Source organism: Piliocolobus tephrosceles, chromosome 6 (assembly GCF_002776525.5).
Source record: "Piliocolobus tephrosceles isolate RC106 chromosome 6, ASM277652v3, whole genome shotgun sequence".
Taxonomy (NCBI): domain Eukaryota; kingdom Metazoa; phylum Chordata; class Mammalia; order Primates; family Cercopithecidae; genus Piliocolobus; species Piliocolobus tephrosceles.
In genome coordinates this window covers 107,139,658-107,166,241 of record NC_045439.1, presented here as the reverse complement: position 1 = coordinate 107,166,241, position 26,584 = coordinate 107,139,658, and the positions used below count along the sequence as shown (strand labels likewise).

Genomic DNA, 26,584 nt, shown 5'->3' with positions numbered 1-26,584 from the left:
CCCAGCTAGTTTTTTTTGTATTTTTTAGTAGAGATGGGGTTTCACCGTGTTAGCCAGGATGGCCTCAATCTCCTGACCTCGTGATCCGCCCGTCTTGGCCTCCCAAAGTGTCGTCTTCTTTTTCTTAATGAGACAAGGTCTTGCTCTGTCACCCAGGCTACTGCAGCCTTGACCTCCCAGGCGTAAGCCATCGTCCCACCTCAGCCTCTCGAGTGGCTGAGACTACAGGCGTGCACTACCATGCCTGGCTAATTTTTTATTTTTCTTTTTGTGTGTGGAGACAGGATTTTACCATGTTACTCATGCTGGTCTAGAACTCTTGGGTTGAAGCGATCGTCCAGCCTTGGCCTCCCAAAGTGCCGGGATTATAGGTGTGAGCCACCGCGCCCGGCCCAGTCAATTTCTTTAAGGTGGCGCAGAGGATGATGTTAGTATTGTGGACAAGATCTGACTGGAAAGGGAGGGGAAATCTGAAGCTAACGAACTCTGATTTGTTTTAATCACAATATTGTAATGCCAGGTATACCGATACATAAGTACTAAGTCCCTCAGAAACTTTTAACCTGCTCATTTTCCTTGCTGTTGCTTTAGTTTGAAATGTTCCATTCTGAAGAAAGCCTGAGCCCTAGGAAGCAGAAGGTGTACTGATTCTCAGCCCCCACATCTGTGCACATGTTTCCAGCATTTGCTCAGGAGACTCGGGTGAGCGGCAGCAGTTCTGCCTGCAGGGCCTGTGGAGCACTTACGGGAGTTCTTGGGCAGTCCAGGTCCAATGCTGACCTGCAGCACTTTGTTACTGGGCTTGAGGACAGCCAGGTCTCCAAAGCCCTGGTGGAACTGCACTTGCCGGGAGCCCCCTGCACTCCAGGGACCCCAGTTCTCCTTTTTCAACTTCAGTTCAAGCCTGCAAAAAGCACACTGGGGTTAATAGGCCGAAGGAAGCAGTGAGAAAACGGTGCTCAGAGATCCTTCCATGGAATTCTGCTGCTGGAAAAGCATAAACATGAGGCAAGACCGGAAAATCCACACCAGGGACAGGGCCCTGAGGATGTGCACCGCATCCATGGGGTGGCACCGTCGCTGCATGACAATGAGCCAGAAGCAGGAGCATCCGGGGCCCGGTACCATGAGACACCAGGTGGTGAGGGAGGTACACCTCGCTAATGTGCCAATGCCACTCTGTCACGTGGCCTCAGGGGCACCTGCTGAGGGGACAGAGGAAAGAGACAATTTCCAGGTCACACCACTTTGCTGTCAATGTGCTTCCAGCTGTTGTCCCTGCTTCTGTGCTTGTGGAGGACTGACAGATGCCAGACACAGGCCAGCTTGAAGACTCTTTAGCATAGAACCTGGCTTTGTTTAGTCCCGTACTGTTCTTGCACCATGACATCCCACCCAGGGATGGAAAAAGACACACTAGCAACCAAGATCCAAATAGAAGGCAGGATTTACCTGCAATTCCCAAACTCCCCAGCCAATTTTAATGCTTCTGTACTGCCTATATGCCTGCATTATGCAATCCTTATTCTGCTTTTAACTTATATTTTCTCATATTATAAGAAGGAAAAATCATAATTTTAAGTAGCTGCCTATTATAAGTTTCCCTCATCATGATATTAAGGCTTTGTCTTGGCCTCATTCTTGTAGCTGGGAAAAGATGGAGGATATTCCCATTTTATCGATGGGGACATTTAAAAAGAAAAGTTAAATAACTTTCTTTCTGTGTTTTAGACAGGGTCTTGCTCTGTTGCCCAGGCTGGCGTGTAGTGGCGCGGTCTCAGCTCACTGCAATCTCTGCCTCCTGGGCTCAAGTATCCTCCCACCTCAGCCTCCCGAGTAGCTGGGACTACAGGCATGCACCACCATACCCGGCTAATTTTTTTTTTTTTTTTTATATTTTACTTTTTGTAGACATGTGGTCTTACTATATTGTCCAGACTAGCTAAATAACTCTTACTCAGCAAATATGAGATTAGACGGTCAACAGTATGCCAGTACCGGGTTCGTTAGGTCATGTTGCCAAAAGAAATGAAGGTGAGGCCGGGCATGGTGGCTCAAGCCTGATGATACCAGCACTTTGGGAGGCCAACGCGGGCGGATGACTTGAGGTTGGGAGTTCAAGACCAGCCTGGCCAACATGGTGAAACTCCATATCTACTAAAAATACAAAAAAAATTAGCCAGGTGTGGTGGTGAGCACCTGTAATCCTAGCTACTCAGGAGGCTGAGGCAGGAGAATTGCTTGAACATGGGAGGCAGAGGTCCAGCCTAGGCAACAGAATGAGACTCCATCTCAAAAAAAAAGAAGGGAAGGTGAGTCACCTACACAACACATTGGCCACCTATAGTCCTCAAGCCCCCAGAGGCCCTACCAATAAATAGGTTTTATTATGCATTGGTTTGGGGAATGTATGCCCCCACCTCTGTCACTTTCATCTGCTTCCAGCCTGATTCTACTCCTGTCTGCTCTGCTAAATTAAAAAACTCTATTTTTGGGTGAGACATAAAAATCTGCCTTTATCTGCCTCATTTAGGAGATTGTTGTCTAAATGATAAAATACACTAGTCTATGAAGTCATTATTTCACAGAAATGCAAAAGTAACCTTTTCCGAGTCTGTGACTACTATCCAGACGTCTTCTGCAGGCTCTAAGGTTCCACTGGGGCCAGCCACACCCTACTCTCCTCCTCGCAAGCCTCCCCTAGCCCCATCCTGAATCCTAGGGGTGCGATCAAGGCCCCTTTTTAGCTACACGCAGAAGTTTGGGTCCCAGATCCGGACTTACGTATTGCTGAATTTCAGAGGTAGTTGCTTCTGGGTTTTCTCCTCGTAACGCTTTGCTAAGAGGCTTAGGAATTCAGTTTTGAAGACAGATTCAAGCAAACTGTCATACTCTTGCTCATGGAGAATAAAAATGTCATCCTGCATAGTACTGTAAAGAGATTGGACAAATACACTTGGTGAAAGCTGTGCTTCTGTTTACTCTATTTTTTTCTTCCATTTTAAAAATCCTGCAAGATAGTGCTAAGATTTTACAGTCTTTCTATAGTAATAATCTCTCAAACAGAAACCAACTACAATGAATTACATAATGAGATTGCTGAAATCTGCTTTCAAAGAAAGTTTATAGCCCAACAAAAAGATAATCAAAGTACTTTTTCCACGATTGTTAAAATCAGGAACTTAAGGACAATTTAGCCCATATTTTTAAAAAATCCATTTTCAAATCCAACTTGTGTTTTTAAGACCATAAAAATCCAGAAAGCTATGAATAGAATGCAGCTGAAAAGGGATAACTCTACATTTAAGTTCCAAGTTAGGATTAGTATAATTTATGATATGGTTGTAGCTATTGTAGTAAATTTGAACTTGAAGAATTATAAGCTCGGTTATCAAGAGGGAAGCCAATGTCCTGGACTTCAAGGTACTTATTAAGAACCTTCTGGCAAACAGTGCTCTGCAGACACTGCAAGCCAGGAGCTACTAGAATGTACAGACACGTCCAGGTTCAGAGATGCAAAGGTCAGATGGACAAACAGCAAACAAGCAAAAATCATCACCTTCAAGCTAATGAATTTTGTCAGACAAGGAGAGAACACACCTTTGCAGGAACCACATGTTTGGACAGGGTGGGACTGTGGAGAAATTTATGCCTGGAGGGGAGCAGGTGTTAGGAGCTATAGGGTGATGGCAGAGAGACGCTGAGGCAGACCCAGCTCCGAGGAAATGGCCTGGTGGTCAGGGGAGGTTGGTGAGACAAAGTTCCATCTTCAAGCCTGGCTAGGCTTGGTAGAAAGCGACAACGTGTGTAATTGAGAATTTGCATTCCCTGTTAGATTTATCACTCAGGTGAATGGGGCCACTACCCCAAAGGCTGTAATATATAACTTTATGAGTATCTCCAAGTACCACCGCCAAATACCGAAGACAACCCTTTGAAGAATGAGGTTTCATTAGGGATCGTAAGCATTCTCCCAAGCATTAGAAACAAATTAGGCAAAACCTGCTTCAGTGAATTGACCATGGTCACATTTTAGTCTCTCAAAGTGCCACAGACACGGTTCTCTGAATACCCAGAACCGTGCCCTCCAGCATGGCTCAGGAGCTCTGCTCTTGGAGCTCCTGGTGTCGCTGCACCAGTGGGATTACCACGGCTGTGACAAAGCCAGATGATGAGGCAAGGGGACCACACAGAGGACTGAGCTATAGAGAATCTTTGAGACCCAGGATCCTTCTTCCATGTAAAATCTGACCCATTTAAAAGGAAACTGCTGTGCTATCCCTGTTCAGCCCCATTCACAGGTCAAGGTAGGGGTTGGGCCCTTGCTGGGATCACAGGGCTCCCTTGGACAGAGAATCTGGGTAGACTATCCCAGGCTTGTCAGGAACCTTCACTCCGGCCTGAGACAGGGAGCTAGTGACCCGGAGCTGATGGAGCCAGTAGCTGTAGCCACAGCCTCTACCTTGGTCTGATGTTGAAACTTATTCACCAACGTGCTAGTATTAAGAAGTGTGGCCTTAAGGACGTGATTAAGTTACAAGGAAGGGGTCCTCATGAATTGGATTAGTGACCTTACAGGAGTGGTTTGCCCTTTCTGTCCTTCTCCCACGTGAGGACACAACAAGAGGTGCCATCTATAAACAAGAGAGTGGCCTTCAGCAGACACCAGATCTGCCTGCACCTTGACCTCGGATGTCCCGGTCTCTAGAACTGTAAAAACTAAATTCTCATTTTTTTTTTTACAAATTATGCACTTTCAGTCCTCCTACAGGAAAGGAGCTTGGTAATCCACAGGAGAAAAAGAGGTTGAAGGAACTGCAGCACAATTGAATAGGAAGGCATAGAATGGCAGCATGCACAAACCATGGGGGTGGGGTGGGGTGGGGCGGTGCATGGAGTTCACTGGAAGCAAGAGGCCAGCGTCAGGGGAAAGGAGCTTGGCCCTTTCATGGCCAGCTTACTGAAGAGCAGCCAAAGTTTCCCTTGGATGTGAAGTCAGAACACTTTACCGTGGTTTATTTGGTTTACCAAATAATGGCCATTTGGGAGGAGCACTTGGTCATTATCATTACCCCAGATGTTTGTTTTCAGACGTCCCCATATCATAGCCATGCTTCTTGCCCACTCCTGTGATAGCTGGGATCAAGGATAAACCTTGACAACCAGTGGTTTAAACAACAGTTTTCATCTCCATCAGTCAACAGTGCATGCAAAGGCAATTCAGGGCCAACATGCCAGTTCTACAGTGCCTGGGAACAAGCACCTCCTCCTTCCCTTTAAAGTTACAGCCAGCAATCCAAAACTCCAAAAAGCACTTATGAAAAGCTGCTCAAAAGAGCTCTTCCAAGTCATTTTGAATTAGTAAAGTCTAAGCCTCCTAGCACCCTAGCCCAGGTGAAAGAACACGGCTGCATTAGGTAGAGTGCATGCAATAGACCAGAGTAAAACAAGAAGCTCCACTTTTTGACCTTTGGGGTGAGGAATGAAACTCCTCCCTGTTTGGGTTGTTTGCTCAAAGCTCTCTTTGGCATGTCTGATCATGCCTGGTTGCCTGACTGAACTGTGGCAGGATGGTGATTATTCAGCAGGGCTAAATGAGCCCAGCACAAGTCACCTTGAGTGGTTTAATGTGCTTAGATTTATTAGGAGTTTCATTATTATCATAACGAAAAAAGCAAGCGGGCCAAAACTTCAAGGTCAATTATCAGCATGAATCTAGAAATGAGAAGAGATGTGTTTGGACACTTTGACTTTAACCATCAAATCCAAAATCCCCTCCCTTCAGTGATCCAGGCACTGGAGCTAGGCAGACCACCTTCACCCAGGCCAGGGTCTCAGCTCATTCTGCTCTCCTCAGCCCAAGCTCCTGGACCTGAAAACAAAGCTTTTGTGTTTATTTATTCTAAAAAGTCAGACTTATCTTTGGACTTCACCCCTGACTTATTCCTATGCTGCAATTCCTTACAGATGTTTGACGCTCTACCCTGTGTTGAAAGACCTCTTCCTAGTCTCTGGTTTGGATCTGCCCTTGTTTTTTTATTCCTCCGTCTTTGTGGCTTACTGCTGTATTGCTGACAACACTAGAAAATCTTGTTTTACTCTCTTAACCAATATATCTTTTCACAGAAATGTAGTTACAAAACACCAAGGAAAGTCCTGAAGGAGTTTTTTTTTTTTTTTTTTTTTTAAGCTGAAAAGGCAATTTCCAAGGATAGCCCTGCCTTTATTTAAGCTTTTACAAAAGTCTTTCCTGATTATGAAATATGCTGCTTTTAGTAAACTGGAAGACATGGAGGCGAATCAAGAAGAAAATAAACCTTGCCTAGAATTCTACCACTCAGAAAAACCAGTGGCACCAGTTTCAGAACCTTCTTAATTACTCTGAGAAAACCTGGACGCAGGTGCAGGCCTTAGCAGTGATATGTCCAGCTCAAAGAAGCGTCACCTGACCTGCAGGTGCAAAGACCCACTCTCCTCTTTTGAGTCCCAGGAGCATCCTTTAAATCATGCTGGGAACACTTGTAGTAAGGCACATGTTTACTCAGCCGTCTGTTCCCCCTTCCAGAATGAGAGGAGCTTCCCGAGGCAGTGACTGTGCCTCATCCACCTTCGAAAACCAGGGCTCAGCACCAGGTAGGTGTTCAATCCCATGATGCTGACAACTTCCAGGTTCCCAGTGCTTACAGGCCCCGGCAAGCCAAGATGCCAGTAATGCTTCAGGTCAGCAGGACAGGCAGTGCGGTGGGTTGTTTTTACTGCCAGAAAGTTTAGGGGATTCAGGCAAGGAAACATTCTGGGCAAGAATGTTTTGACCAGGGAGCTGGAGCCTCTGTCTAAAGCACCGTCTTACGGGTTGTTTTTCCAACTGGAGATAAGTACTGGAAAATCTGCTAACCCAGACAGACAGCCACACAACTTTTGGTCTCATCCTTCTTGTGGTCAGCTACCAGAATGAGAAGAAAAATGAGAAGCCTCATCAGAGAGCCCCAAATCAGAGCTTCCATGGCACCGAACTCAACACCTACAATAGCAAAGCCAAGAACATGGGTCATTACACCTGTGGTAATGAGTGGAATTGAGTTTTTCAAATAAGTTTCACTGAGTTTTTCAAATAAGACTGGGGCCAGGTCAGGACTTGAACAAGAAGCAGCTCTGGGAGGATCCTTCAAAAACCCAGGCATGGCCTTCTGTCAGCAGCCACCATAAGCCTCAGAAATCCTGTGTCTCAACTCTGTATTGGTGTGTGACCTCCTGACACTCTTCCCAAGTCTCCAACGAAGCCAGAAATGCAAGCATCAGTGTTTCACTTTAATTTTTACTTACTTATTTTTTTTGAGACAGAGTCTCGCTCTGTCGCCTAGGCTGGAGTGCAGTGGTGTGATCTCAGCTCACTGCACCCTCTGCCTCCAGGCTCAAGCGATTCTCCTGCCTCAGCCTCCTAAGTAGCCGGGATTACAGGCACACACCACTATGCCCAACTAATTTCTTTGTATTTTTAGTGGAGAGGGGGTTTTGCCATGTTGGCCAGGCTGATCTTGAACTCCTGACCTCAAGCGATCGGCCCGCCTCAGCCTCCCAAAGTGATGGGATTACAGGTATGAGCCACCGCACCCAGCCTGAATTTATTTAAATAAGGATTTTTCCTGATCAAATTATCCTGGAGTCCCTTTGACAAACTACAGTCTAATATCTCTCTGAGCTATTGGCCCTATTTCTACCTGTTGTGATCCTATTTTTTCTTGTAAATGAAAACTTCAAAAAAAATGTTAACCATAATTCAACTAGACATATATCAGTATGTTTAGAAAAGATAAAGACTTCTAAAAATTTAATGTCTACTAGAAGATGAGAAAAACATTTTATTATAGAAAATTCTAAATTGTAAACAAGTAGGATAGTAGGGCCGGGCACAGTGGCTCACGCCTGTAATCCTAGCACTTTGGGAGGCTGAGGTGGGTAGATCCCGTGAGCCCAGGAGTTGGAGACCAGCCTGAGTAACATGGGGAAACCCTGTCTCTACAAAAAATACAAAAATCAGCCGGGAGTGGTGGTACCTGCCTGAAGTTTCAGCTACTTAGAAGACTGAGGTGGGAGGGTCGCTTGAACCTGGAGGTCAAGGTGGCAGTGAGCCGAGATTGCGCCACTGCACTCCAGCCTGGGTGGCAAAGTGAGACCCTGTCTCAAAAAAATAAAAAGTAGTATAGTAGAGTGAAACACATGTCAGATTTCAAGCACCAATCCAGGGATAATCACAATTATCTACAACTTCACTCTCCCCGCTTCCACTTTAAAATAACTTCCAGATTATTTTAAACCAAAGTAAAGACTATGATATTATTTTTACTTGAGACAGGGTCTCACGCTGTTGCCCAGGCTGGAGTGCAGTGGTATGATCATGACTTCTGTAGCCTTGACCCGCTGGGCTCAAGCAATCCTCCCACCTCAGCTTCCCGAGCAGCTGGGACCATGGGCATGTACCACCACTCCTGGCTAATTTGTACATTTTTTGTAGAGATGGGGTCTTACTATGTTGCCTAGGTGGGTCCCAAACCTCCTGGGGTCAAGTGATCCTCCTGCCTTGGTCTCCCAAAGTGCTGGGATTACAGGCACGGGTGGCTGCGCTCAGCCTTCATTTTATCCTCAAATGTTTCAGTATATATCATTAAAAGATAATGTCTCTTTATATAAAATTAACCACAAAACCATTATCACACCTACAGAAATAAACAATACATTCTTCAGACCAAATATTTAGTCATGCTCACATTTCCCTTGTTGTATCACAACTTCCACTAAATGGTTGGTTGGTTTGAATAGGGAGATGTAGGCCCACTGTGCATCGACATTAGTTATAAGAGTTAGAGATGGGCTAAGATCAAGCTTATAGGATACTTGGATAAATCGTAAGTAGGAGGCCATATGTTAATATCACTCCAGCCAACAGTCAACTAGTCAATCTCAGAAATTCTGAAAAACACATACAGATGTTGCGGCTTTTTTCCTGAAGTACAAGACAACTGTTAAAATCCTTCTCTATGCCAGTGCTGAAGTATTTTGAGAACACACACGCACGTTCAGTAGTCTGGTACCGGAATTAATTTCCACTCTGGGTTCGATTCTGCACACACATCACCCTCTGGTTGCTTTCCTGACTTGGTTCTGATTACTGGCCTAACTCAAGTATAAAGAAATAAGGGAACACTATTATTCATTCTGGCAAGTGTGAGGTTCAGTGACTGCAATACGCAGACATCACAAGTTCAAATGACTCACACTTTATTTTTTTTTCCTTAGAATCAGAAAAACTTTTAGGCTAAGTACCTCATTTTACTACAGTCTCTAAAAAGGAAAGACCACAAGAAAGGAACCTTCCCGATGATGAATACTGAAGAGGAAGAAGAAAAAGCAGCTGGTGTTACCATAAGAGATTATATCCCCAGAGGCTGTCAGAGAAGACAACAAACAAAAAACAATAAAAGGAAGAAATTTGAGTGTGAACAGTCCCTACAGTTCCCTGCTTGATGACCCTCTCAAGGACTTACCAATAAGACAGTAAGTGTCAAAGTGCTTGATACAAGTGTAGCTCAAGGCCAGGCACAGTGGCTCACACCTCTAATCCCAGCACTTGGGGAGGCTGAAGTGGGTGGATCGCTTGAAGTCAGGAGTTCGAGACCAACGGCCAACGTGGTGAAACCCCATCTCTACTAAAAATACAAACATTAGCCAGGGGTGGTGGCCAACGCCTGTAATCCCAGGTACGCTGGAGCCTGAGGCAGGAGAATCACTTGGACCCAGGAGGCAGAAGTTGCAGTGAGCTGAGATCGCGCCACTGCACTCCAGCCTGGGTGACAAAGTGAGACTCTGTCTAAAACAAAACAAAACAAAACAAAAGAACCACACAAATGCAGCTCAATGAGGATAATTTATGGTCCCAGTCATGAGTTCTCCACCAGGGGTCTGAGGGACTGAAGACAGACCCGGGCAATAACGCAGAAAGTCACTCTCAGCACAGCGACTACACGTGCCCTAGAGCTGTGGTTCCCTGACCTTCACCTAGGGTGCCTGCCAAGCACATTGTGGCCGACCTGGCTTAGTCCAGGCATGGCAGGTCCCCATGCGATGACAAGCAAGGAGCTTCCTGTTGGGTTCCCAGGGCAACCTCAGGGCCCAGCTAGCTAGGAAGAGTGTGGCCAGCAGGCACTGCCCCACTCAGGTTGGGACCCAGCCAGTGAGCTGAATGTTCAGGAAGACCTTCTGAAAACCAGTCAGCGCCTAGAGCTTTTTTTTTTTTTAAAAAAAAACCAATGGCCTTGAAACCTACCTGAGGAGGGGCTGCAAAATGGACACTGTGGACTCATCTGCTTAGCAACTTTACCACATCCTGAGTTGGCATGTTTGACATACTTAACTGCCCTCCACCGCCTGGCCCTTTATCCAGGGAAATTAGGAACAGATAGAATCAGAAACCACAGAGACACAGGCAAGAATAGACACAACGAGAAATCTGCTTTGGATTATCAGACTGGAGCTAGGATTTCCAGCTCGGTAGGTCAGACGCCTGAGCACATCAAACCCCTGCTTTTTCCTGAGCGCAGCAGTTTTGTCTTCTGTGTGGAGTACAAGTTTGAGAGGCATCCCAATTCCATGTTCATGTGAGAGCAGAACATCTCTAATGCAAAGGCCCAAAGCTTTTCCCGACTAAAGTAGTGTTAGCCTCAGAGGCCCAGGTACACAATTCTTGAAGGAAGCTATGGGGCTCGAGGAAGCCTTTCTTCCATTCTTAGCTTTCATGGATTGCGAGGATTTCCTCTGTCAGTGGAACTTAGTCTAGGAGTTCTTACCATGGGAGGACTTCGGGAGGACTTAGCATGGGATGACTCCTAGTCTAGGAGTTCTTAGCACGGGAGGACTTCTTAGCATGGGAAAACCTCCCATGCTAAGAACTCCTAGCCTAGGTCCCAATGACGGAGGAGATGCTCTGACAGCTGACAGAGGAGCCCTTCTGCCGAACGGAAGCCAAGGTGCTGCCGAGAAGAGCAAGGGCCCTGCCTGAGGTCTTGTGGAAGCAAACACCACTCCCCACTGCCTGAGAACTGGAGCAAACAGAGCATCTCGCGATGACTCCAGGACTACAGAGAATGGAGACCAACTTGCACTCCCTAAGGAAGTCCCAAAGAAACTTCCCTTCCAGGACCCTCTGCTCAGGGAAATGGGTGAGGCTTCCAACCTGGGTGAGGTGAGGTGGGTTGGGGGACAGGGCTCTGAACCCTTGGCTCCACTGCAACAAGAGAAATTCTTCTCTGAGGTGTTCCATATACCGGGTTCATTTCTAACATGTTATGGTTACAATAGATCTGGGTCCCCTTGATTACAGGAGCTGTCCGGAGGCAACCTTTTTTTGGTACCTTCTTCCTATCAAGACTTGCTGAGACTAGGGAGTCTTCCCTTTGGGACCAAGGGAAATTCCATTCTCTTGATCATGATTCTGACAGCAGGGGAGCCCAGCCCGGCCTTCCTCCTGGCTGTCTGGAACAGTGGACGGTGATGCTGAGGCGAGATGGGGCAGTCCTGCCTCTGCGCCTCCAATCACTCACCTGAGGGACACAGACAAGATCCGTTCTATCTCGATTTTCCGCTTCAGGACTTCTTTCACCAGGCCCTTGTCTGGGCCCTGTTTCACTTTTTCTCGTCCGATTAAGTACAAGCACTTTGGGGTAAGAAGCAGGTCTCGCTTTACACCCTGTAAGGAGAGGAGCTTTAAGAAGCTGGACAGGCCAGGCACGGTGGCTCACACCTGTAATCCCAGCACTTTGGGAGGCTGAGGCGGGTGGATCACCTGAGATCAGGAGTTCGAGACCAGCCTGACCAACATGGTGAAACCCCGTCTCTACTGAAAATACAAAAATTAGCTGGATGTGGGGGTGGGTGCCTGTAATCCCAGCTACTTGGGAGGCTGAGGCAGGAGAATCGTTTTAACCTGGGAGGTGGAGGTTGCAGTGAGCCGAGGTTGCGCCATTGCACTCCAGCCTAGGTGACAGAGCAAGACTCCGTCTCAGAAAAAGGTGGACAGACACAGTCAGTGTGATGACAACCATTCACACGGTGGACCGCTGTGACCAGGACAGGGGGAAGCTGCCTTGGACAGTCAATCTTCACTACCGTTGGGACGGCTGTTCCGTTCATCACATGACCGGGCCCATGACGGGAAAAGACGGCATTCTTTGTGATTATTAAGATGACATGTAAAAAATGACTTCACCCTTTTTGACTTACAAACTGGCAAACTCATATGGAGTCACCTGATGTATCAGGACAGCAGGTGTAAAGGGGAAGTCACCAACAGCTGTGGCGAGCTTACCAAGGATGCAGTACAGCGTGTTTCTAAACAGGCGGCGGTGTCTGCATATGTTTTCTTGAGAGTTCATAAAATTTTCTTTTTAAAATACTGATATGTTGTCATTTGAATGATAATTCTCAATAATCTAATATAAATCTACTCGGGAATTTGTGGGTAACCACTTTATAACGAGTACCGCTGCAAGAGCTAAGCACCCGTGTGAACCCAGAGCTGCCGTCACAGCAGCTGGGGCCAGGTACAGGTTGCAAGGAATGGTTTGGTTTTAGGAAAATAACATCGTGCTTCTGTTGTTTACTTCATTACATTTTTTTTTTTTTTTTTTTGACCTCCCCGTCCCTGCCAAAAAACCAAAAGCTCTTACTGGGTCCATGAGCTTCTGAAACTTCAGATTTGTCTATTAGGACCAAGACTTTATCAAAAGGTATCTAAGGGAAGAGGTGAAAAATCAGCTGTTCCTCCTGTGGCTAGAAAAGCCTTACTTATCAGCCACTTTGGGAAAATGGGTGAGGACACTCTGCAATATTGCTTGATAGTCTCAATCCTTTGATTCAACGACTTCAGTTCTATCAATTTCTTCTAAAAATATTTGGAGAGAGAGAGATACACAAAGATGTGTGAAAAGATGCTCATTGAAGTTATGATAGTAAAAAAGAAAAACTCACTAAAAATAGATTCATGAGAAATTGGTTAAAAATAATAAGGCATCTGTAAAACGGAATACTATGCAGCCATGTAAAATAACTTATATTGCTCCCTGTATTACTATCGAAAATTCTCCCTGGCATTATTTAAACAAACAAACAAACAAACAAACGAAAAACCACCTCAGGACATAAAACAGCATGTAATATGTATCTCAGTTTTTGTAAAACTAAATACACAAATGTATGCTTTCATAAAAACATTCTGAAAGATATGGATATATACAGAATGTTAACAGTGATTGTTTCTGGGCATAGGTACCGGTTTTTCTTTCGGTTTATATTTTTTCTAAATTTTTCTACAACGAACATGTTCTGCTTTGGTAACAACAAAAGCAAAATAACAAGCTATTTTTTTAAAAAAGTAAGGAATCTGGTGATCTCAGAGGCGGGCAGTCAGCACGTACCTTGAACCTCCTGTCGTACTTGGTTACCGTGTCTGCAAAATCAATCTTCTCCCTCTTGCCCACGAACTGCTGGAGTTCCGGGTGCTCTTCCATCCCAATGTAATCGCCTATAAAGTTCCTGTTAATACTGTTTCTCCTTCTCTCCTTCTTGTTCAGTAAGATGTCTGAGGCTACAATTCCCAAGAGGGTGAAGATGGAAGAAGGATAAGTCAGTCAGGAAAAGGAGGAAAATACTGTGGAAATATACGAATAAACTCCAAATGATGCAATATTTGTAGCATGACATTATATGCAAAATAAAGTGGAACTTAGAACTTCACTTAAGCTCCAATTTACTCTTCAGATTTGTTAAAATGAATGAAACAAAACTGCTAAAATACCTTCTTCTCTCATCTGAACGTATTTCTTCCGGGCCACAAATTTCCTCCATGATTTCTGTATCACTCGAGCATACCCATCATACTTTCTCTCTCTCATCTCTTCTAAAAGAAATAGCTGTGAATGGAGAGAAGACAAATGTGAGCCAAGCCCCAAGCCCCAATCCCTGAACAGCACTTTTCTTGTCATTCCAGGGACACTCAGTTTAGACAATGACATGCACGGGAAGCAGCTTCTCTGATTCATGAACAAATACGTGAAATGCTTACTGTGGCATGTTGTTTATTCCCACTATAAAATGACCTATACCTTTTTTCTTTTAATGGAAAACAATGGGAAATAGGAGAATCTGAGTGTATTCAGTTGGACCTTGCCCTGCCTCGCTACAGTCTCTGTGAGAATCAAATGAGCGATTCAGCGCTTCTCCACTTATCCCCCACCTTCATCCAAAGAGGATATTATTAGGAATCCAGATCAAGTGAGTAGGTGGAGCTGTTGCTGTTGTTTGGTGCGGCATTTCGGCATGCAGCCTCTAAACAGAATTTTCCAGTTTCTGCAGGAGCAGGGCTTGTGCTGCTGTGGAAGGAGGGCTGCTCTACTTGCAGTTCCAAGAAAATACAGACTTCCTGTCTCAGGATTCACCAAGGAGCAGCGGAGCGAGGGTAATAACCACAGTGATTGGAGCTGGACTTGAGGTGTGCTAGTTAGGACTTGGATTTGCCCAGAAGGGCTGGAGCTGTTTAGGGGCCACATCAGCCTCTGCCAGGTCTTGAGAGTCGGGCCATTTTACCAATGAATGCTGAGGCTGCACCTCAACCAGGCTTTGGAATAATAAAGGCGACAGCAAACAGCTGTAGTGAGCCGAGTGCCCACTGTGGGGCAGAAGTCACCCTAGATGATTTCCATGCAGTTTCCTTCAACACCACAGCTACATGAGCCACATACTCTGTCATCTCTGTTTTACAGATGAGAAAACTGGAACTAAGACTGGGTGGGGCTAGAAAGTGAACCTAGGTCTTTCAGGCTCTGCCAGGCTCCTCATTTAGACATGCGAAGCTTTCTCTGTAAACCTGTATTTGATCCACTTGTAAAATGGTAGGAAACCTTTTCATCTACCTTGAGAGTGGCTTCCATGACTCTCTAGGAAAAAAAGAAAATCAACCAATAAAAATCCAAAGTAAAGATGATGAATAGTCATTGCAAAAATGTCCCAGAAGTAAACAAGCCAATGTGGTTTGAAGGCAGCTGGGCTTGATTTGTTGTCTCTGTTTAGCTGGGTATATGCTTGGGAGCCAGACCCATCCTCTCCTGCCACTCAACTTCTCTCCTTCTCATAGCTCCATCTGTGCAGAAACAACAACCCAAACTCCAAACACCAGGGGAGGGGCCACGTAATTCCCCCGGCTTCAGTGCCGTATACAATGGACATAAGGACGGATTTCTAAACCCCAAGTGGAATGCATGGATTAGCAACTGGACAGAAAGTTTAAAATCTGAGCCCTGCAGCTGCCTGTTGTAAGAATATCCATTGATATTTCTTATCTTGTGTATTGGGTTTCTGAGTAAGTCTTATTTCCTTCTTCTTTCCCAGAACTATTTTGGGCGTATCACAGAAACTACACTTGTGACTCAGAGAAAGGATGAAGAGGCAAACGATTCCCAACTTCCTAGAGACTATCTCAAACATTCGCTGGATTTTAGACTTCTTTTTAAAAGCCCAGGGGGTTAGAAATTAGGGAGGTTCAAGAAAAAAAACCTGATAATATAGATGAGGAGAGAATAAAAACCAAACCAAACCAAACAATAACAACAACAGAAAAACACACAAAACAACCCTGAATGAGAAAAGCCAAAAGACATGGATACATGTAACACAAAACAAAAACAAATCTCATGGTGTCTGATGTGGGTTGTTTTTTTTTTTTTTTTTTTTTTGAGACAGAGTCTCGCTCTGTCGCCCAGGCTGGAGTCCAGTGGCGCAATCTCGGCTCACTGCAAGCTCCGCCTCCCGAGTTCAAGCCATTCTCCTGCCTCAGCCTCCGGAGTAGCTGCGACTACAGGCGCCCGCCACCACACCCGGCTAATTTTTTTTTTATTTTTAGTAGAGACGAGGTTTCACCGTGTTAGCCAGGATGGTCTTGATCTCCTGACCTCTTGATTCGCCCGCCTCGGCCTCCCAAAGTGCTGGGATTACAAGCGTGAGCCACCGCGCCCGGCCATGATGTGGGTTGTTAAAGCAAATAGGTAATTTTGTATATTCAGCACATTTACTATTAAGGTAAAACCACATGGTAGTTTTTCTTTTTTTCTTTTTCCTTTTCTTTCCTTTTCCTTTTTTTTTTTTTTTTTAAGAGAAAAGGTCTTTCTTGATCTGTTGCCCAGGCTGGACTGCAGTGGTACAATCATAGCACACTGTAACCTTGAACTCCTGGGCTCAAGTGATCCTCTGACCTCAGCCTCCTGAGTAGCTAGGACAACAGGCACGTACTACCACACCCAGCGAATTTTAAATTTTTTTTGTAGAGATGAGGTCTAACTGACTTACCCAGTCTTGAACTCCTGGCCTCAAGTCATCTTCCCAACTCAGCCTCCCAACATGTTGAGATTACAGGCATGAGCCACTGTGCCCAGCCAGATTTTAAAAACCAACTTTTGTGAAAGTATTTGCATGTCAGGGCTAGATGGGGATGTATGCGTTTGGGGCAGGGAGAGAGCAGAGGTGATGGTGTGTGTGTATGAGTGCATGTGTCAAAGATGGGGGAAAGGAGAGTCAAGTAATGGTAATAACACAATTGCGTGTAAGGCAAGGAAAAGGACAGCCAGAAATAAATCTTGATTTTGAATATAACCCCCTCCAACGCAACTGAATCAGAAAAAAAAAGTATTACAAATATTGAGGCTGTTTTAATTATATATGAAAATCTCACAAGTTGAAAAGTAAAAGCGGGTATGAAACAAGGAGTTCTCAATTGTACCGATAAATCACTCCATCCCATTTTAGAAAGAACAGGAACTGTTCTGTGGGTTGCTTAATGGCGAATGACACAACATTTTCACTTTATATTTGGAAAAGAAAATTCTTGTGAAGCTACAAATAACTCAAAGTAGAAAAATGCTACCACAAACGTTTCATAAATGGGTTCCATCTCTGTGTGCCGCTTATTTATTTAATAATCTTGATGTCTCACAGAGCCATTCAGTTATAGCCATTATCCTTCCTGCGTCTCGGGCTGATCCTACAAGGCAGGCAGAACAGTGGCTATGGGGCTCACCTTAGAGGAGAACAAAACTAACGGCAAGACTGGGATGTGCCTGACATCAAATGCTTCCCTTTTACTGAGTCCCCATACGATTTCCCCTTGGTCTGATGACTGATTTCTGCCAAGTTCGTCACTGACTCTTGAAACGGGGTCTTGTGATGGTTAAGGGAGCCTCGAGAAACGATGATGCTTAACCTTGGTTCCAGCAGTTTCTCCAGCTTAAAAAGGAATGAATGTCTTTGTTCTACAGCCCTGGAGCAAACCAGGCAGAAGAACTGAACGGAACTTCCTGTGGGCATTCGTGGGGCTCACTGAGCACATTCTCATCAGGAAAGCAGGAAGTGTCTCTAAACGCAGCTGTAGCGGTCTGTGAACTGTGAATGTGTATTATGAACGCCTTACTGGTAAGTATCGTGTTCTCTAAACCAGAAATTTCTCCTCCCACCTATTTTCCCCCTCACAGTCCTTTCTAGGCTCCACCAAGGCCTTCTAGGTACAATCCTGGGGATTCCCAGCCAGCACTCTGCGGCACCTTCCAGGAGGAATCCTGAGCCTACGTGTAACTGACTTGGTGTCAACTAACCATGGGTGGGACACTGGAGTCCCTCTTTAGCTTAGACACTCTTAGAGACTATGTAACTATTGAGCATTTTCTGTGTGAGACTTTGGGTATATAGAGACATATGGAACAGAGTCCCTGCCCTCAAGGAGTGTAGCAGCTAGAGAGGAGTGAGACAGTCAGTGAGGAAGGAGCCACTCTCTGACGCCCCTTTTTCTACCTGTTCAGTGCTCTGCAGGAAATAAATGGGGCGGTGATGGGCTATGGAGAGCACGGGTTTAGGGAAGGACCCATTTAGACCGGGAAGGGAGGGAAGGCTTCTTTGAGGAGACAACATTGATGGCGTGAAGTGAAGAATGAGAAAAAGAAGCCAGCCAAGGGGTGGAGCAGGCAGGGCTGGCGGGGGCCCTGCGAGAGGGAAGAGAGTGGAGAGCCAGCCAAGCACTCACAGACTCGGGGGCTTTGATGAACACTTTACTCCTCCCCAGCTGGAACTGGTCGCTGTCCATGTTGACTGACTGCAGCAGGTGCAGGACGCCTTGCTTCTCATCTCCTTGCCAAGAGGGCCAGGTGGCTTTGGTCAGAATGGCATACCTGTGAGGACATTGGGGAGAAGAGAATCAGACTTGGGCGGGACCGCACTGGCTTTCTACCTGGGCAAGGCAGCAAGAGCTCCGCTCTGAAGGTGCCCAGTGCTGCAAAGTTACTGATCAACTATTTACCAGCTGTTCGAAGGCTCAGGCATGGACCGCCTTGACTGCAAAAGTCCCCAGTCTGGGATGCCCGTTCCAGAGCTGCCTCCCGCTCCTTCCCCTTCTTAGCATTCCTTTGTCAACACCCTGGTGAAAACCTGCGTACTCTTTCTACCACTGTCTAAAAATAGCATTGTGGAAGGTCACCAGGGGTGCTCTTTAGGCAAAATCAAATGGTCTTGTCTCAATAATAATCTCCCGATTTCTTCAGGGCATTTAACGACGCAAAGAGTTTTATAAAGCTCCTGCTAAGCAGCTATTATAACAATGGTATATCAACTTTCACCTTTGAAATTCTATGCATCTGGGTCATGAGGCCCTTGGGATCTGCTCCTTGGCTGTTCTTCAACCTTGCCTCTTCACGCTCACTTTGGCTTGCTGCATTTCTTCCAGAATGGCCTCTTCTTCATGCCCACCATGCCCTTTCCTTCCTCGGAGCCTCTGCCCCTGCTCTTCCCTCTACTGGTGTGCTGCTCCCCAAACTCATCACTTGGCTGGCTCCCCCTTGGGTGTCTCACCTTCAGTGACACTCCCAGACAGCCCTTCTTGGACCAAAAATCAAAAACTGCTCCCTTGTTAGTTTCTCTCACAGCAAGTAATATTTTTCCTTCAGAACATGTACTCTGATTTGTAGTTATATTCATGTTGGGGTTTATTTGGTTAATTTATGCCTCCCGCATGAAGGTGAGAGCTCCAGGAGACCGGATGCCACATCTGTGTGGCCTCTCCTGTACATCCGGAGCCTTACACCATGCCTGGCACACAGCAGTCATAATGAACACTCCTGGCTAATGCGGATGGGTGCTCTCTCTGCATGAGGTGCTGTGACCGAAGCTTTTGATGTAGGATCTCCTCATTCCTATAGCAACCTGATCAGGTTGGTTTTCCATTTTGCAAAGAGACAGAGGCAAATGATGACTTGCCCAAGGCCACTTAGCTAGTAAGTGTCAGAGCTGGGATTTGAATCCCTGTCTGTCTCTTTCATTATGACACTGCAAAAAAGCCATGGACTGGTTCACATTTAAATATGTCTTTTAAAGATTATCCAGTCTACTACACATGCCTATGTTAGACACATTACTATTACGTCAGAGGCTGATAGAATCAAGGAGAGACAAGCACACTACAGTTTGTCAAATATGGACGGAATCATCACGGGCATGTGTGGGTGTGAAGTTGGAGGGCGTGGCCCACGTGCGAGCACATCCAGGGCCCAGGCAATAGGTCCCCAGGTCTTGAGCGAAGCCAGGGCCCTCCCTTGTTCCCAGAAACTACTATCAGGATTAGACTGATTTGTGACAGCCAAGGGAGAAGGGAACCTTGAGTGGCCCCTGCCTTCAGGATCCAGGGCTCCCACAGGGCCAGCTGGTTGGGACTAAGGTGATTTTAGGAGCCTTCTCTGCTCCTCTCAAATGTCTGCATCTTGCCTGACATTTATCAGGTTATGATAATATCATAAACTTTCTGGAGAAGTAAATCCTCCTATTCCCTAATTGGAGATAAAAAGCTTAAAAATGAAAACGCCGAGTGGAAGTCACACATTTGCATGAATAACTTTCATATACGGTATAACGACATTAATCAAAACAAATTAAGCTACACATAAATGACTAATAGCAGAACCTTTCTAGATGTGATTGGGGGAGTTAGTGAAAATGAGTAGGTGCTGGGAATCTAATTGGGTGAGGCAGAAAGTTCATGGAGGATAGAAGTGAGAAGGACAGACTATAGACTTTCAAGGTGACAAGCTTCTAAGAGTACAGTTTTGCTTGGCTTGATCTAACCTAAAATTATAAACTAAACTATATTTATTGTGCAACTGGAAATGGTTCTATATGGCAATTCACATTTTTTCCTACAAAATTAATGCTGCGTTTTTTGTTTTGTTTTGTTTTGACCGTAATGAACCTTGCAGAGACTTTCTCTCCCTTATCCTGACAAGGCCTCCATTGGTGAGGGTCTTGGCAATACATGGGAATTGCCTGGAGCTTCCTTTGCTTCCATGAAGCCTGATACATCCTGACCCCATCCTTTGGTATCACACTGGAGACCAAGGCATAAACCAACTATACATGTTGTCCTACCAAGGACACATGACAATGTCTTTCTCTAGGATATACTTGTGGGAGCAGGTTGCACAGGGCAATGGTGCCCCTGCCTAATTGGTGCCTGTGATAATTTTGGACAGATGGCAATAATAGCTTACATTCCTTTCATCACACATTTTCAGTTTAAGACTCAAATATGCTAATATTTCTTCTCAAGGCCTTTGTGCCGGCTCCTCTTTCTGCCTGGAATCTCTTCCCGGCTCTGGTTATCTCTTGGATCACTGATCCCAGGTTTCCTTCTCAGAGGAAATGCAGCTCGGACCCCAGGGACTCCCAGCTGCTGGCACTTGAGATTAAGGCTGTTTCTGACCTCCGAGGACACTCTCTACCACTCTGTGCTTTCCTGGGCTTCCTATTCTTTCTCTTGCCCATGACGTGGAATGCCTTTGCTGACGAGGCATGCCTTTATCATCCCCACATTCTGAGAGGCTAGGTCAAGGTCAGAGGAAGCATGCTTGTGAGGAAGTGTAAATCATGCTACAAGATAAACTTTGCAAATCTGTTATGTTTCTACCACATTCTTCCTCCTAAGCATCAGAATCCATATTTGGGCTTATTGCTCCCAACCACAGAAGGAAACACACATTGCCTAGCTCAGAGAGGTGTTTTCTGGAAAACTTATTTTCTAAGACGCAAGCAACATGGCTGCTATTTCTAACAGTTTTTTTTTTTTTAAACACTTTATAAAGGCATAAAAGTTGTAGTGGGGAGATGGTGTAAACGGGCGCCTCCTGCTACTGTTTCAAGAGCACAGGACTTACTTTAAGAGCATGGGGCCCACCCATGGGGGAATTAAGGCATCTTTTGATTTTTGCTCTCCAATATTCAGTCAAGAGGGATGGTTTTGATAAATATAAAGGATTTTCCAGAGAGGAAAATAACACACACTAAACACATGGAGTATTTCCTAAGCCAACACTATGCTCTGGGTACTCTCTGAGCCATGGCTCTGTTTAGGCCTGTGAACTTCCTTTCTAGGGAGGGTGTATAATACATGCATATGTGGATAGTTGTGCTGGGTATTAATATATCCTTTCTCTTCAGGCTTTTACTTTGTTTCTCATTTGGCAGCCTTTCTGTGGACACCTAGAAAGTAATTTTATGAACAAAGCCTTTCCTCTCACCTTTGGAGAAAATAAAGTTATATGAGATGGTTCAACTACCTGGAGACCATCACAGGATGAGACAGTCAGCGGTGGACTCTGGATGAATTCTGCATGACCAAGATCCCAGACTCAAGTGTCTTACGGAAAATGGTGTTCTCGCCAGAGAAATACCCCTGCCCACTGATATATCTGGACTTCAAGCCACTTTTGAGTGGACTGTTTCAATAACAGTTTTGAAATATAGTGTGGGGGACTGAAAATGTCCTTTTTATAGAAAAATTATTTCCTTCCAAACTTTATCCTCCCAGTATTTTTTTTTTTTTTTGAGATGGAGTTTCACTCTCGTCACCCAGGCTGGAGTGCCATGGTGTAGTCTCGGTTCACTGCGCCTCCTGGATCCAAGAGATTCTGCTGCCTCAGCCTTCTGAGTAGCTGGGACTACAGGCACCCGGCACTGTGCCTGGCTAAGTTTTGTATTTTTAGTAGAGGCGGGGTTTCACCATGTCGGTCAGGCTGGTCTTGAACTCCTGACCTGAGGTGATCTGCCCACTGCGGCCTCCCAAAGGACTGGGATTACAGGCGTGAGCCACCTTGCCCGGCCCCAGTATTCTCAAACCAAGAAAAGTATGACAACAATAAAACAGCCTACTTTTGGACAATACAGACAAGGCTATTTGTCTCTTCTGAAAGGAAAAGCTTACAGCAGGAGAGCTAAGAAGAGAGACATCCAAGGATACAAGCATTTCAATGAAAGTTCCTCAACATAAAAGGCATAACAAATTTCACAAAATGCCTACTCAGAATGAGGCACAGTGTAAAGTACCATGCATGGAACCATGAAGGTAGCATGGCACTCAAGACAGATCCGGAAAATCAACAGAGTCAGTTCACAGCTCAAGCACGTAGCACAGAGTCCCTTAGACCAGCCAATGTTTTTTGGCACCAGGATTCATGGAAGATAATTTTTCTATGGACAGGGTTGTGGAGATGGTTTTGGGATGAAACTGTTCCACCTCAGGTCATCAGGCATTAGATTCTCAAAAGGAGCACACAACCTAGATCCCTCGCATGTGCTGTTCACAATAGGGTTTGTGCTCCTGTGAGAATCTAATGCCGCTGCTGATCTGACAGGAGGTGGGGCTCAGGCGGTAATGCTCGCTGGCCTGCTGCTCACCTCCTGCTGTATGGGCCAGTTCCTAACAGGCCACAGACCAGTACTGGTCCCCGGCCGGGAGTTGGGGTCTCCGGCCTTAGATGGTAAAAAGTGTGCATAGACTTCCTGTCTCCTGAGATGGCAGCACTCCCGGCATTATGTATGGAAGTCAGTTTGGTTGGTTGGTTGGTTTTTAAAACAAGGTAGAAAGAAGGAGGTCTTTCAGAACTGGTTTCTCAAAAAAAAAAAAAAAAAAAAAAAAAAAAGAATAGATTTAAAAAGGTCTGATCAGGTTTCTCTTTTCTTGTTCTCTTGAAACATGGTATTGCTCTGTCACCCAGGCTAACTCACTGTAGCCTTGACCTCCTGGGCTCAAGTAATCCTCCTGCCTTAGCCTCCCAATGTTCTGGAATTACAGGCATGAGCCACTGCACCTGGACTGATGAGTTGTTTTATTTTTGTGGATACACAGTGGGTATATATATTTATGGGTTGCATGAGTTTTTTTTTTCTTTTTTACTTACTGCATGAGATATTTTGGTACAGCCATGCAATGTGTAATAATCACATCACAGAAAATGGGGTGTCCATCTCCTCAAACATTTATTCTTCGTGTTACATGAAATTCAGTTGTACTCTTTCAGTTGTTTTAAAATGTACAATTAAATTATTTTTGACTATAGTCACCCAGTTGTGCTAGCAAACACTAGGTCTTATTCATTCTTTCTATTTTTTGTATGCATTAACCATCTCCACTTCCCTTCCCCTCCCCCTACTACCCTCCCCAGCCTCTGGTAACCATCATTTTATTCTCTATCTTGATGAGCTCAATTACTTTAATTTTTAGCTCCCACAAATAAGTGAGAACATGCGATGTTTGTCTTCCTGTGCCTGGCTTGTTTCACTTAACATAATGATCTCCAGTTCCATCGTGTTGTTGCAAATGGCAGGATCTCATTCTTTTTTTGAGATGGAATCTTGCTCTGTCACCCAGGTTTGAGGGCAATGGTGTAATCTCGGCTCACTGCAAACTCCGCCTTGGGTTCCAGCAATCCTTCCACCTCAGCCTCTTGAGTAGCTGGAATTACAGGTGTGCACCACCACACCTGGCTACTTTTTGTATTTTTAGTAGAGGAGGTTTCACCATGTTGGCCAGGCTGGTCTCAAACTCCCAACCTCAAGTGATCCACACACCTTGGCCTCCCAAAGTGCTGGGATTACAGGCGGGAGCCACCACACCTGGCCTAGATCTCATTATTTTTTATGCCTGAATAGTACTCCACTGTCTATGTGTATCACATTTTCTTTTCTTCTTCTTCTTTCTTTCTTTCTTTTTTGAGACAGGGTCTTGCTCCATCGCCCAGGCTGTATGTAGTACAGTAGCACAATCTTGGCTCATTGCAGCCTCTGCTTCCTGGGTTCGGGAAATTTTCTCACCTCAGCCTCCTGGGTAGCTGGCATTACAGCCATGGGCCACCACACTAGGCTAATTTTTGTATTTTTAGTAGAGACAGGGTTTCACCATGTTGGCCAGGCTGATCTCAAACTCCTGATCTCAAGTGATCTGCCCACCTTGACCTCCCAAGGTGCTGAGATTACAGGCGTGAGCCACCGCATCCAGCCTGTATCACATTTTCTTTATCCTTTTGTTCGTTGATGGACACAGATTGCTTCCAAATCCTGGCTATTGTGAATAGCGCTGCCATAAACATAGGAGTGAAGATCTCTCTTTCATATCCTGATTTCCTTTCTTTTGGCTCTGTACCTAGGAGTGGGATTGCTGGATCATATGCTAGCTCTATTTTTAGTTTTTGGAAGAACTTCCAAACTGTTCCCCATAGTAGCTATACTAATTTACATTCCCACCACAGCGTAGGATGGTTCCCTTTCTCCACATTCTCGCCAGCAGTTGTTATTGCCTGTCTTTTGGGTAAAAGCCACTTTAATTGGGGTGAGACATCTCATTGTAGTTTTACTTTGCATTTCTCTGATGACCAGTGATATTGAACACTTTTTCATATGCCTGTTTGCCATCAGCATGTCTTTTTTTTAAAAAATATCTATTGAGATCTTTTGCTCATGTTTTGGATTGGATTATTAGATTTTTTTTCCCACAAAGTTGTTTGAGCTCCTTCTATATTCTGGTTATTAATCCCTTGTCAGATGGATGGTTTGCAAATATTTTCTCCCATTTCATGAGTTGTCTCTTCATTTTGTTGATTGTTTCCTTTGCTGTGTGGAATTTTTTTTTGAGATGGAGTCTCGCTCTGTTGCCCAGGCTGGAGTGCAACGGCGCCATCCCAGCTCACTACAACCTCCGCCTCCCTGGTTCGAGTGATTCTCGTGCCTCAGCCTCCCAAGTAGCTAGGATTACAGATGCGTGCCACTGTACCTGGCTAATTTTTTTATTTTTAGTAGAGACAGGTTTCACCAGTTGGCCAGGCTGGTCTCAAACTCCTGACCTCAGGTGATATCCCCACCTCAGTATCCCTAAGTGTTAGGATTATAGGCGTGAGCCACTGAGCCCGGTCCCTCTTAATTATAAAAGGGTATTTAGGGGCCGGGCATGGAAGCTCATGCCTGTAATCCCAGCACTTTGGGAGGCTAAGGCAGGAGGACTGCTTGAGCCCAAGAGTTCAAGACCAGCCTGGGCAACCAAGGGAGACCTTATCTCTAAAAAAAAAAAATTTTAAAAATGATGATCTAAGCCCAACTTTCTCAACTGACCGTGCCCTGTAGGGGGAACATCAGTCAATGTCTGGATACACTTTTGGATGTCACAACTCAGAGGAAGGTACACTACTGGCATCTAGTGGGTGGAGGCCAAGAAGGCTGCTAAACATCCCACGATAGACAGGAAAGACTCGGCAGCAAAGAATCTTCCAGCCTAAAATGTCAGTGTCTGAGGCTGAGAAACTCTCTTCTAAGCTAGTGTTACTGATCTGTTTAAGGAAGTCTCATAACTAACATCTCAGTTGTTTGTCAGCAAATGGATGGTGCTATGGTGACGCAAAAGCTCTACAAATATATTTTCTCAACTTCCTAAACATTTCTTTCACATAGTCCTGCTTACACTATAGGTGTACTGACGTCTTCAATTCAGAGAACAAAGAGGATGAACCTTGTTCCTAGTCTAACTTACCTCCAAAATTATTAGGAAACTCAAATGTGGGGGACTGAGTTTCTGAGGCTTTATTATACGAAATGATTAGCCCTTTTTTAAAACCTCTAAATGGTGAGTCAGCTGTCCTAATCTCACAGCACAAGAAACAACAGCCCTAAATCAGAACTGTCTTACGAGAAATACTAGATTCCAAAGACAGTAATTAACCTCTTCTTCAGTCTACTAGTTCTTTGTTATATACAATCTGAATTAAAACAAACAAACAAAAAAAAACCTTTATATCCAGCCCCTGCATAATATATCAGGAAGATGTAACTGTTTCTGACCGAAATGCTCAATTTGGCCCGGTGTGGTCACTCATGATGATAATCCCTACACTTTGGGAGGCTGAGGTGGGAGGATCACTTGAGAGCAGCTGGGGCAACATAGCGAGACCCTGTCTTTACGAAAAGTAAAAAGTCATCTGGGCGTGGTGACGCATGCCTGCAGTACTAACTACTTGCAGACCGAGGTGGGAGAAAATGGCTTGAGCCCAGGAGTTCAAGGATGCAGTGAGTTACGACTGCACCACTGCACTCCTGAGTAATGGAGCAAGACCTTGTCTCTAAATAAATAAATCAAACACTAAATTTGGCTTGCTTCTTTTTTGTTACCCTATTCCTTAAAGGAAATTAACCA

General features: G+C 45.1%; 1 protein-coding gene and 1 long non-coding RNA gene across 2 annotated transcripts in view; one reads left to right on the top strand and one right to left on the bottom strand.

The window, feature by feature from the left end:
- Positions 1 to 26,584, bottom strand: part of MYO1E (myosin IE) — a 242,623-nt gene that overhangs the window by 23,963 nt on the left and 192,076 nt on the right. The window contains exons 19-24 of the mRNA XM_023228657.2: positions 18,113 to 18,257; positions 13,847 to 13,961; positions 13,467 to 13,636; positions 11,595 to 11,740; positions 2,785 to 2,931; positions 747 to 904 (exon numbers count right to left, since the gene is read on the bottom strand). Coding sequence (XP_023084425.1) covers positions 747 to 904; positions 2,785 to 2,931; positions 11,595 to 11,740; positions 13,467 to 13,636; positions 13,847 to 13,961; positions 18,113 to 18,257 — 881 coding nt within the window. The remainder of the gene's footprint in view (positions 1 to 746; positions 905 to 2,784; positions 2,932 to 11,594; positions 11,741 to 13,466; positions 13,637 to 13,846; positions 13,962 to 18,112; positions 18,258 to 26,584) is intronic.
- LOC116418843 lies at positions 17,359 to 23,048 on the top strand. Its single transcript, XR_004229014.1, has 2 exons — positions 17,359 to 17,508; positions 21,595 to 23,048. It is a non-coding gene; the product is annotated as an uncharacterized LOC116418843 (long non-coding RNA).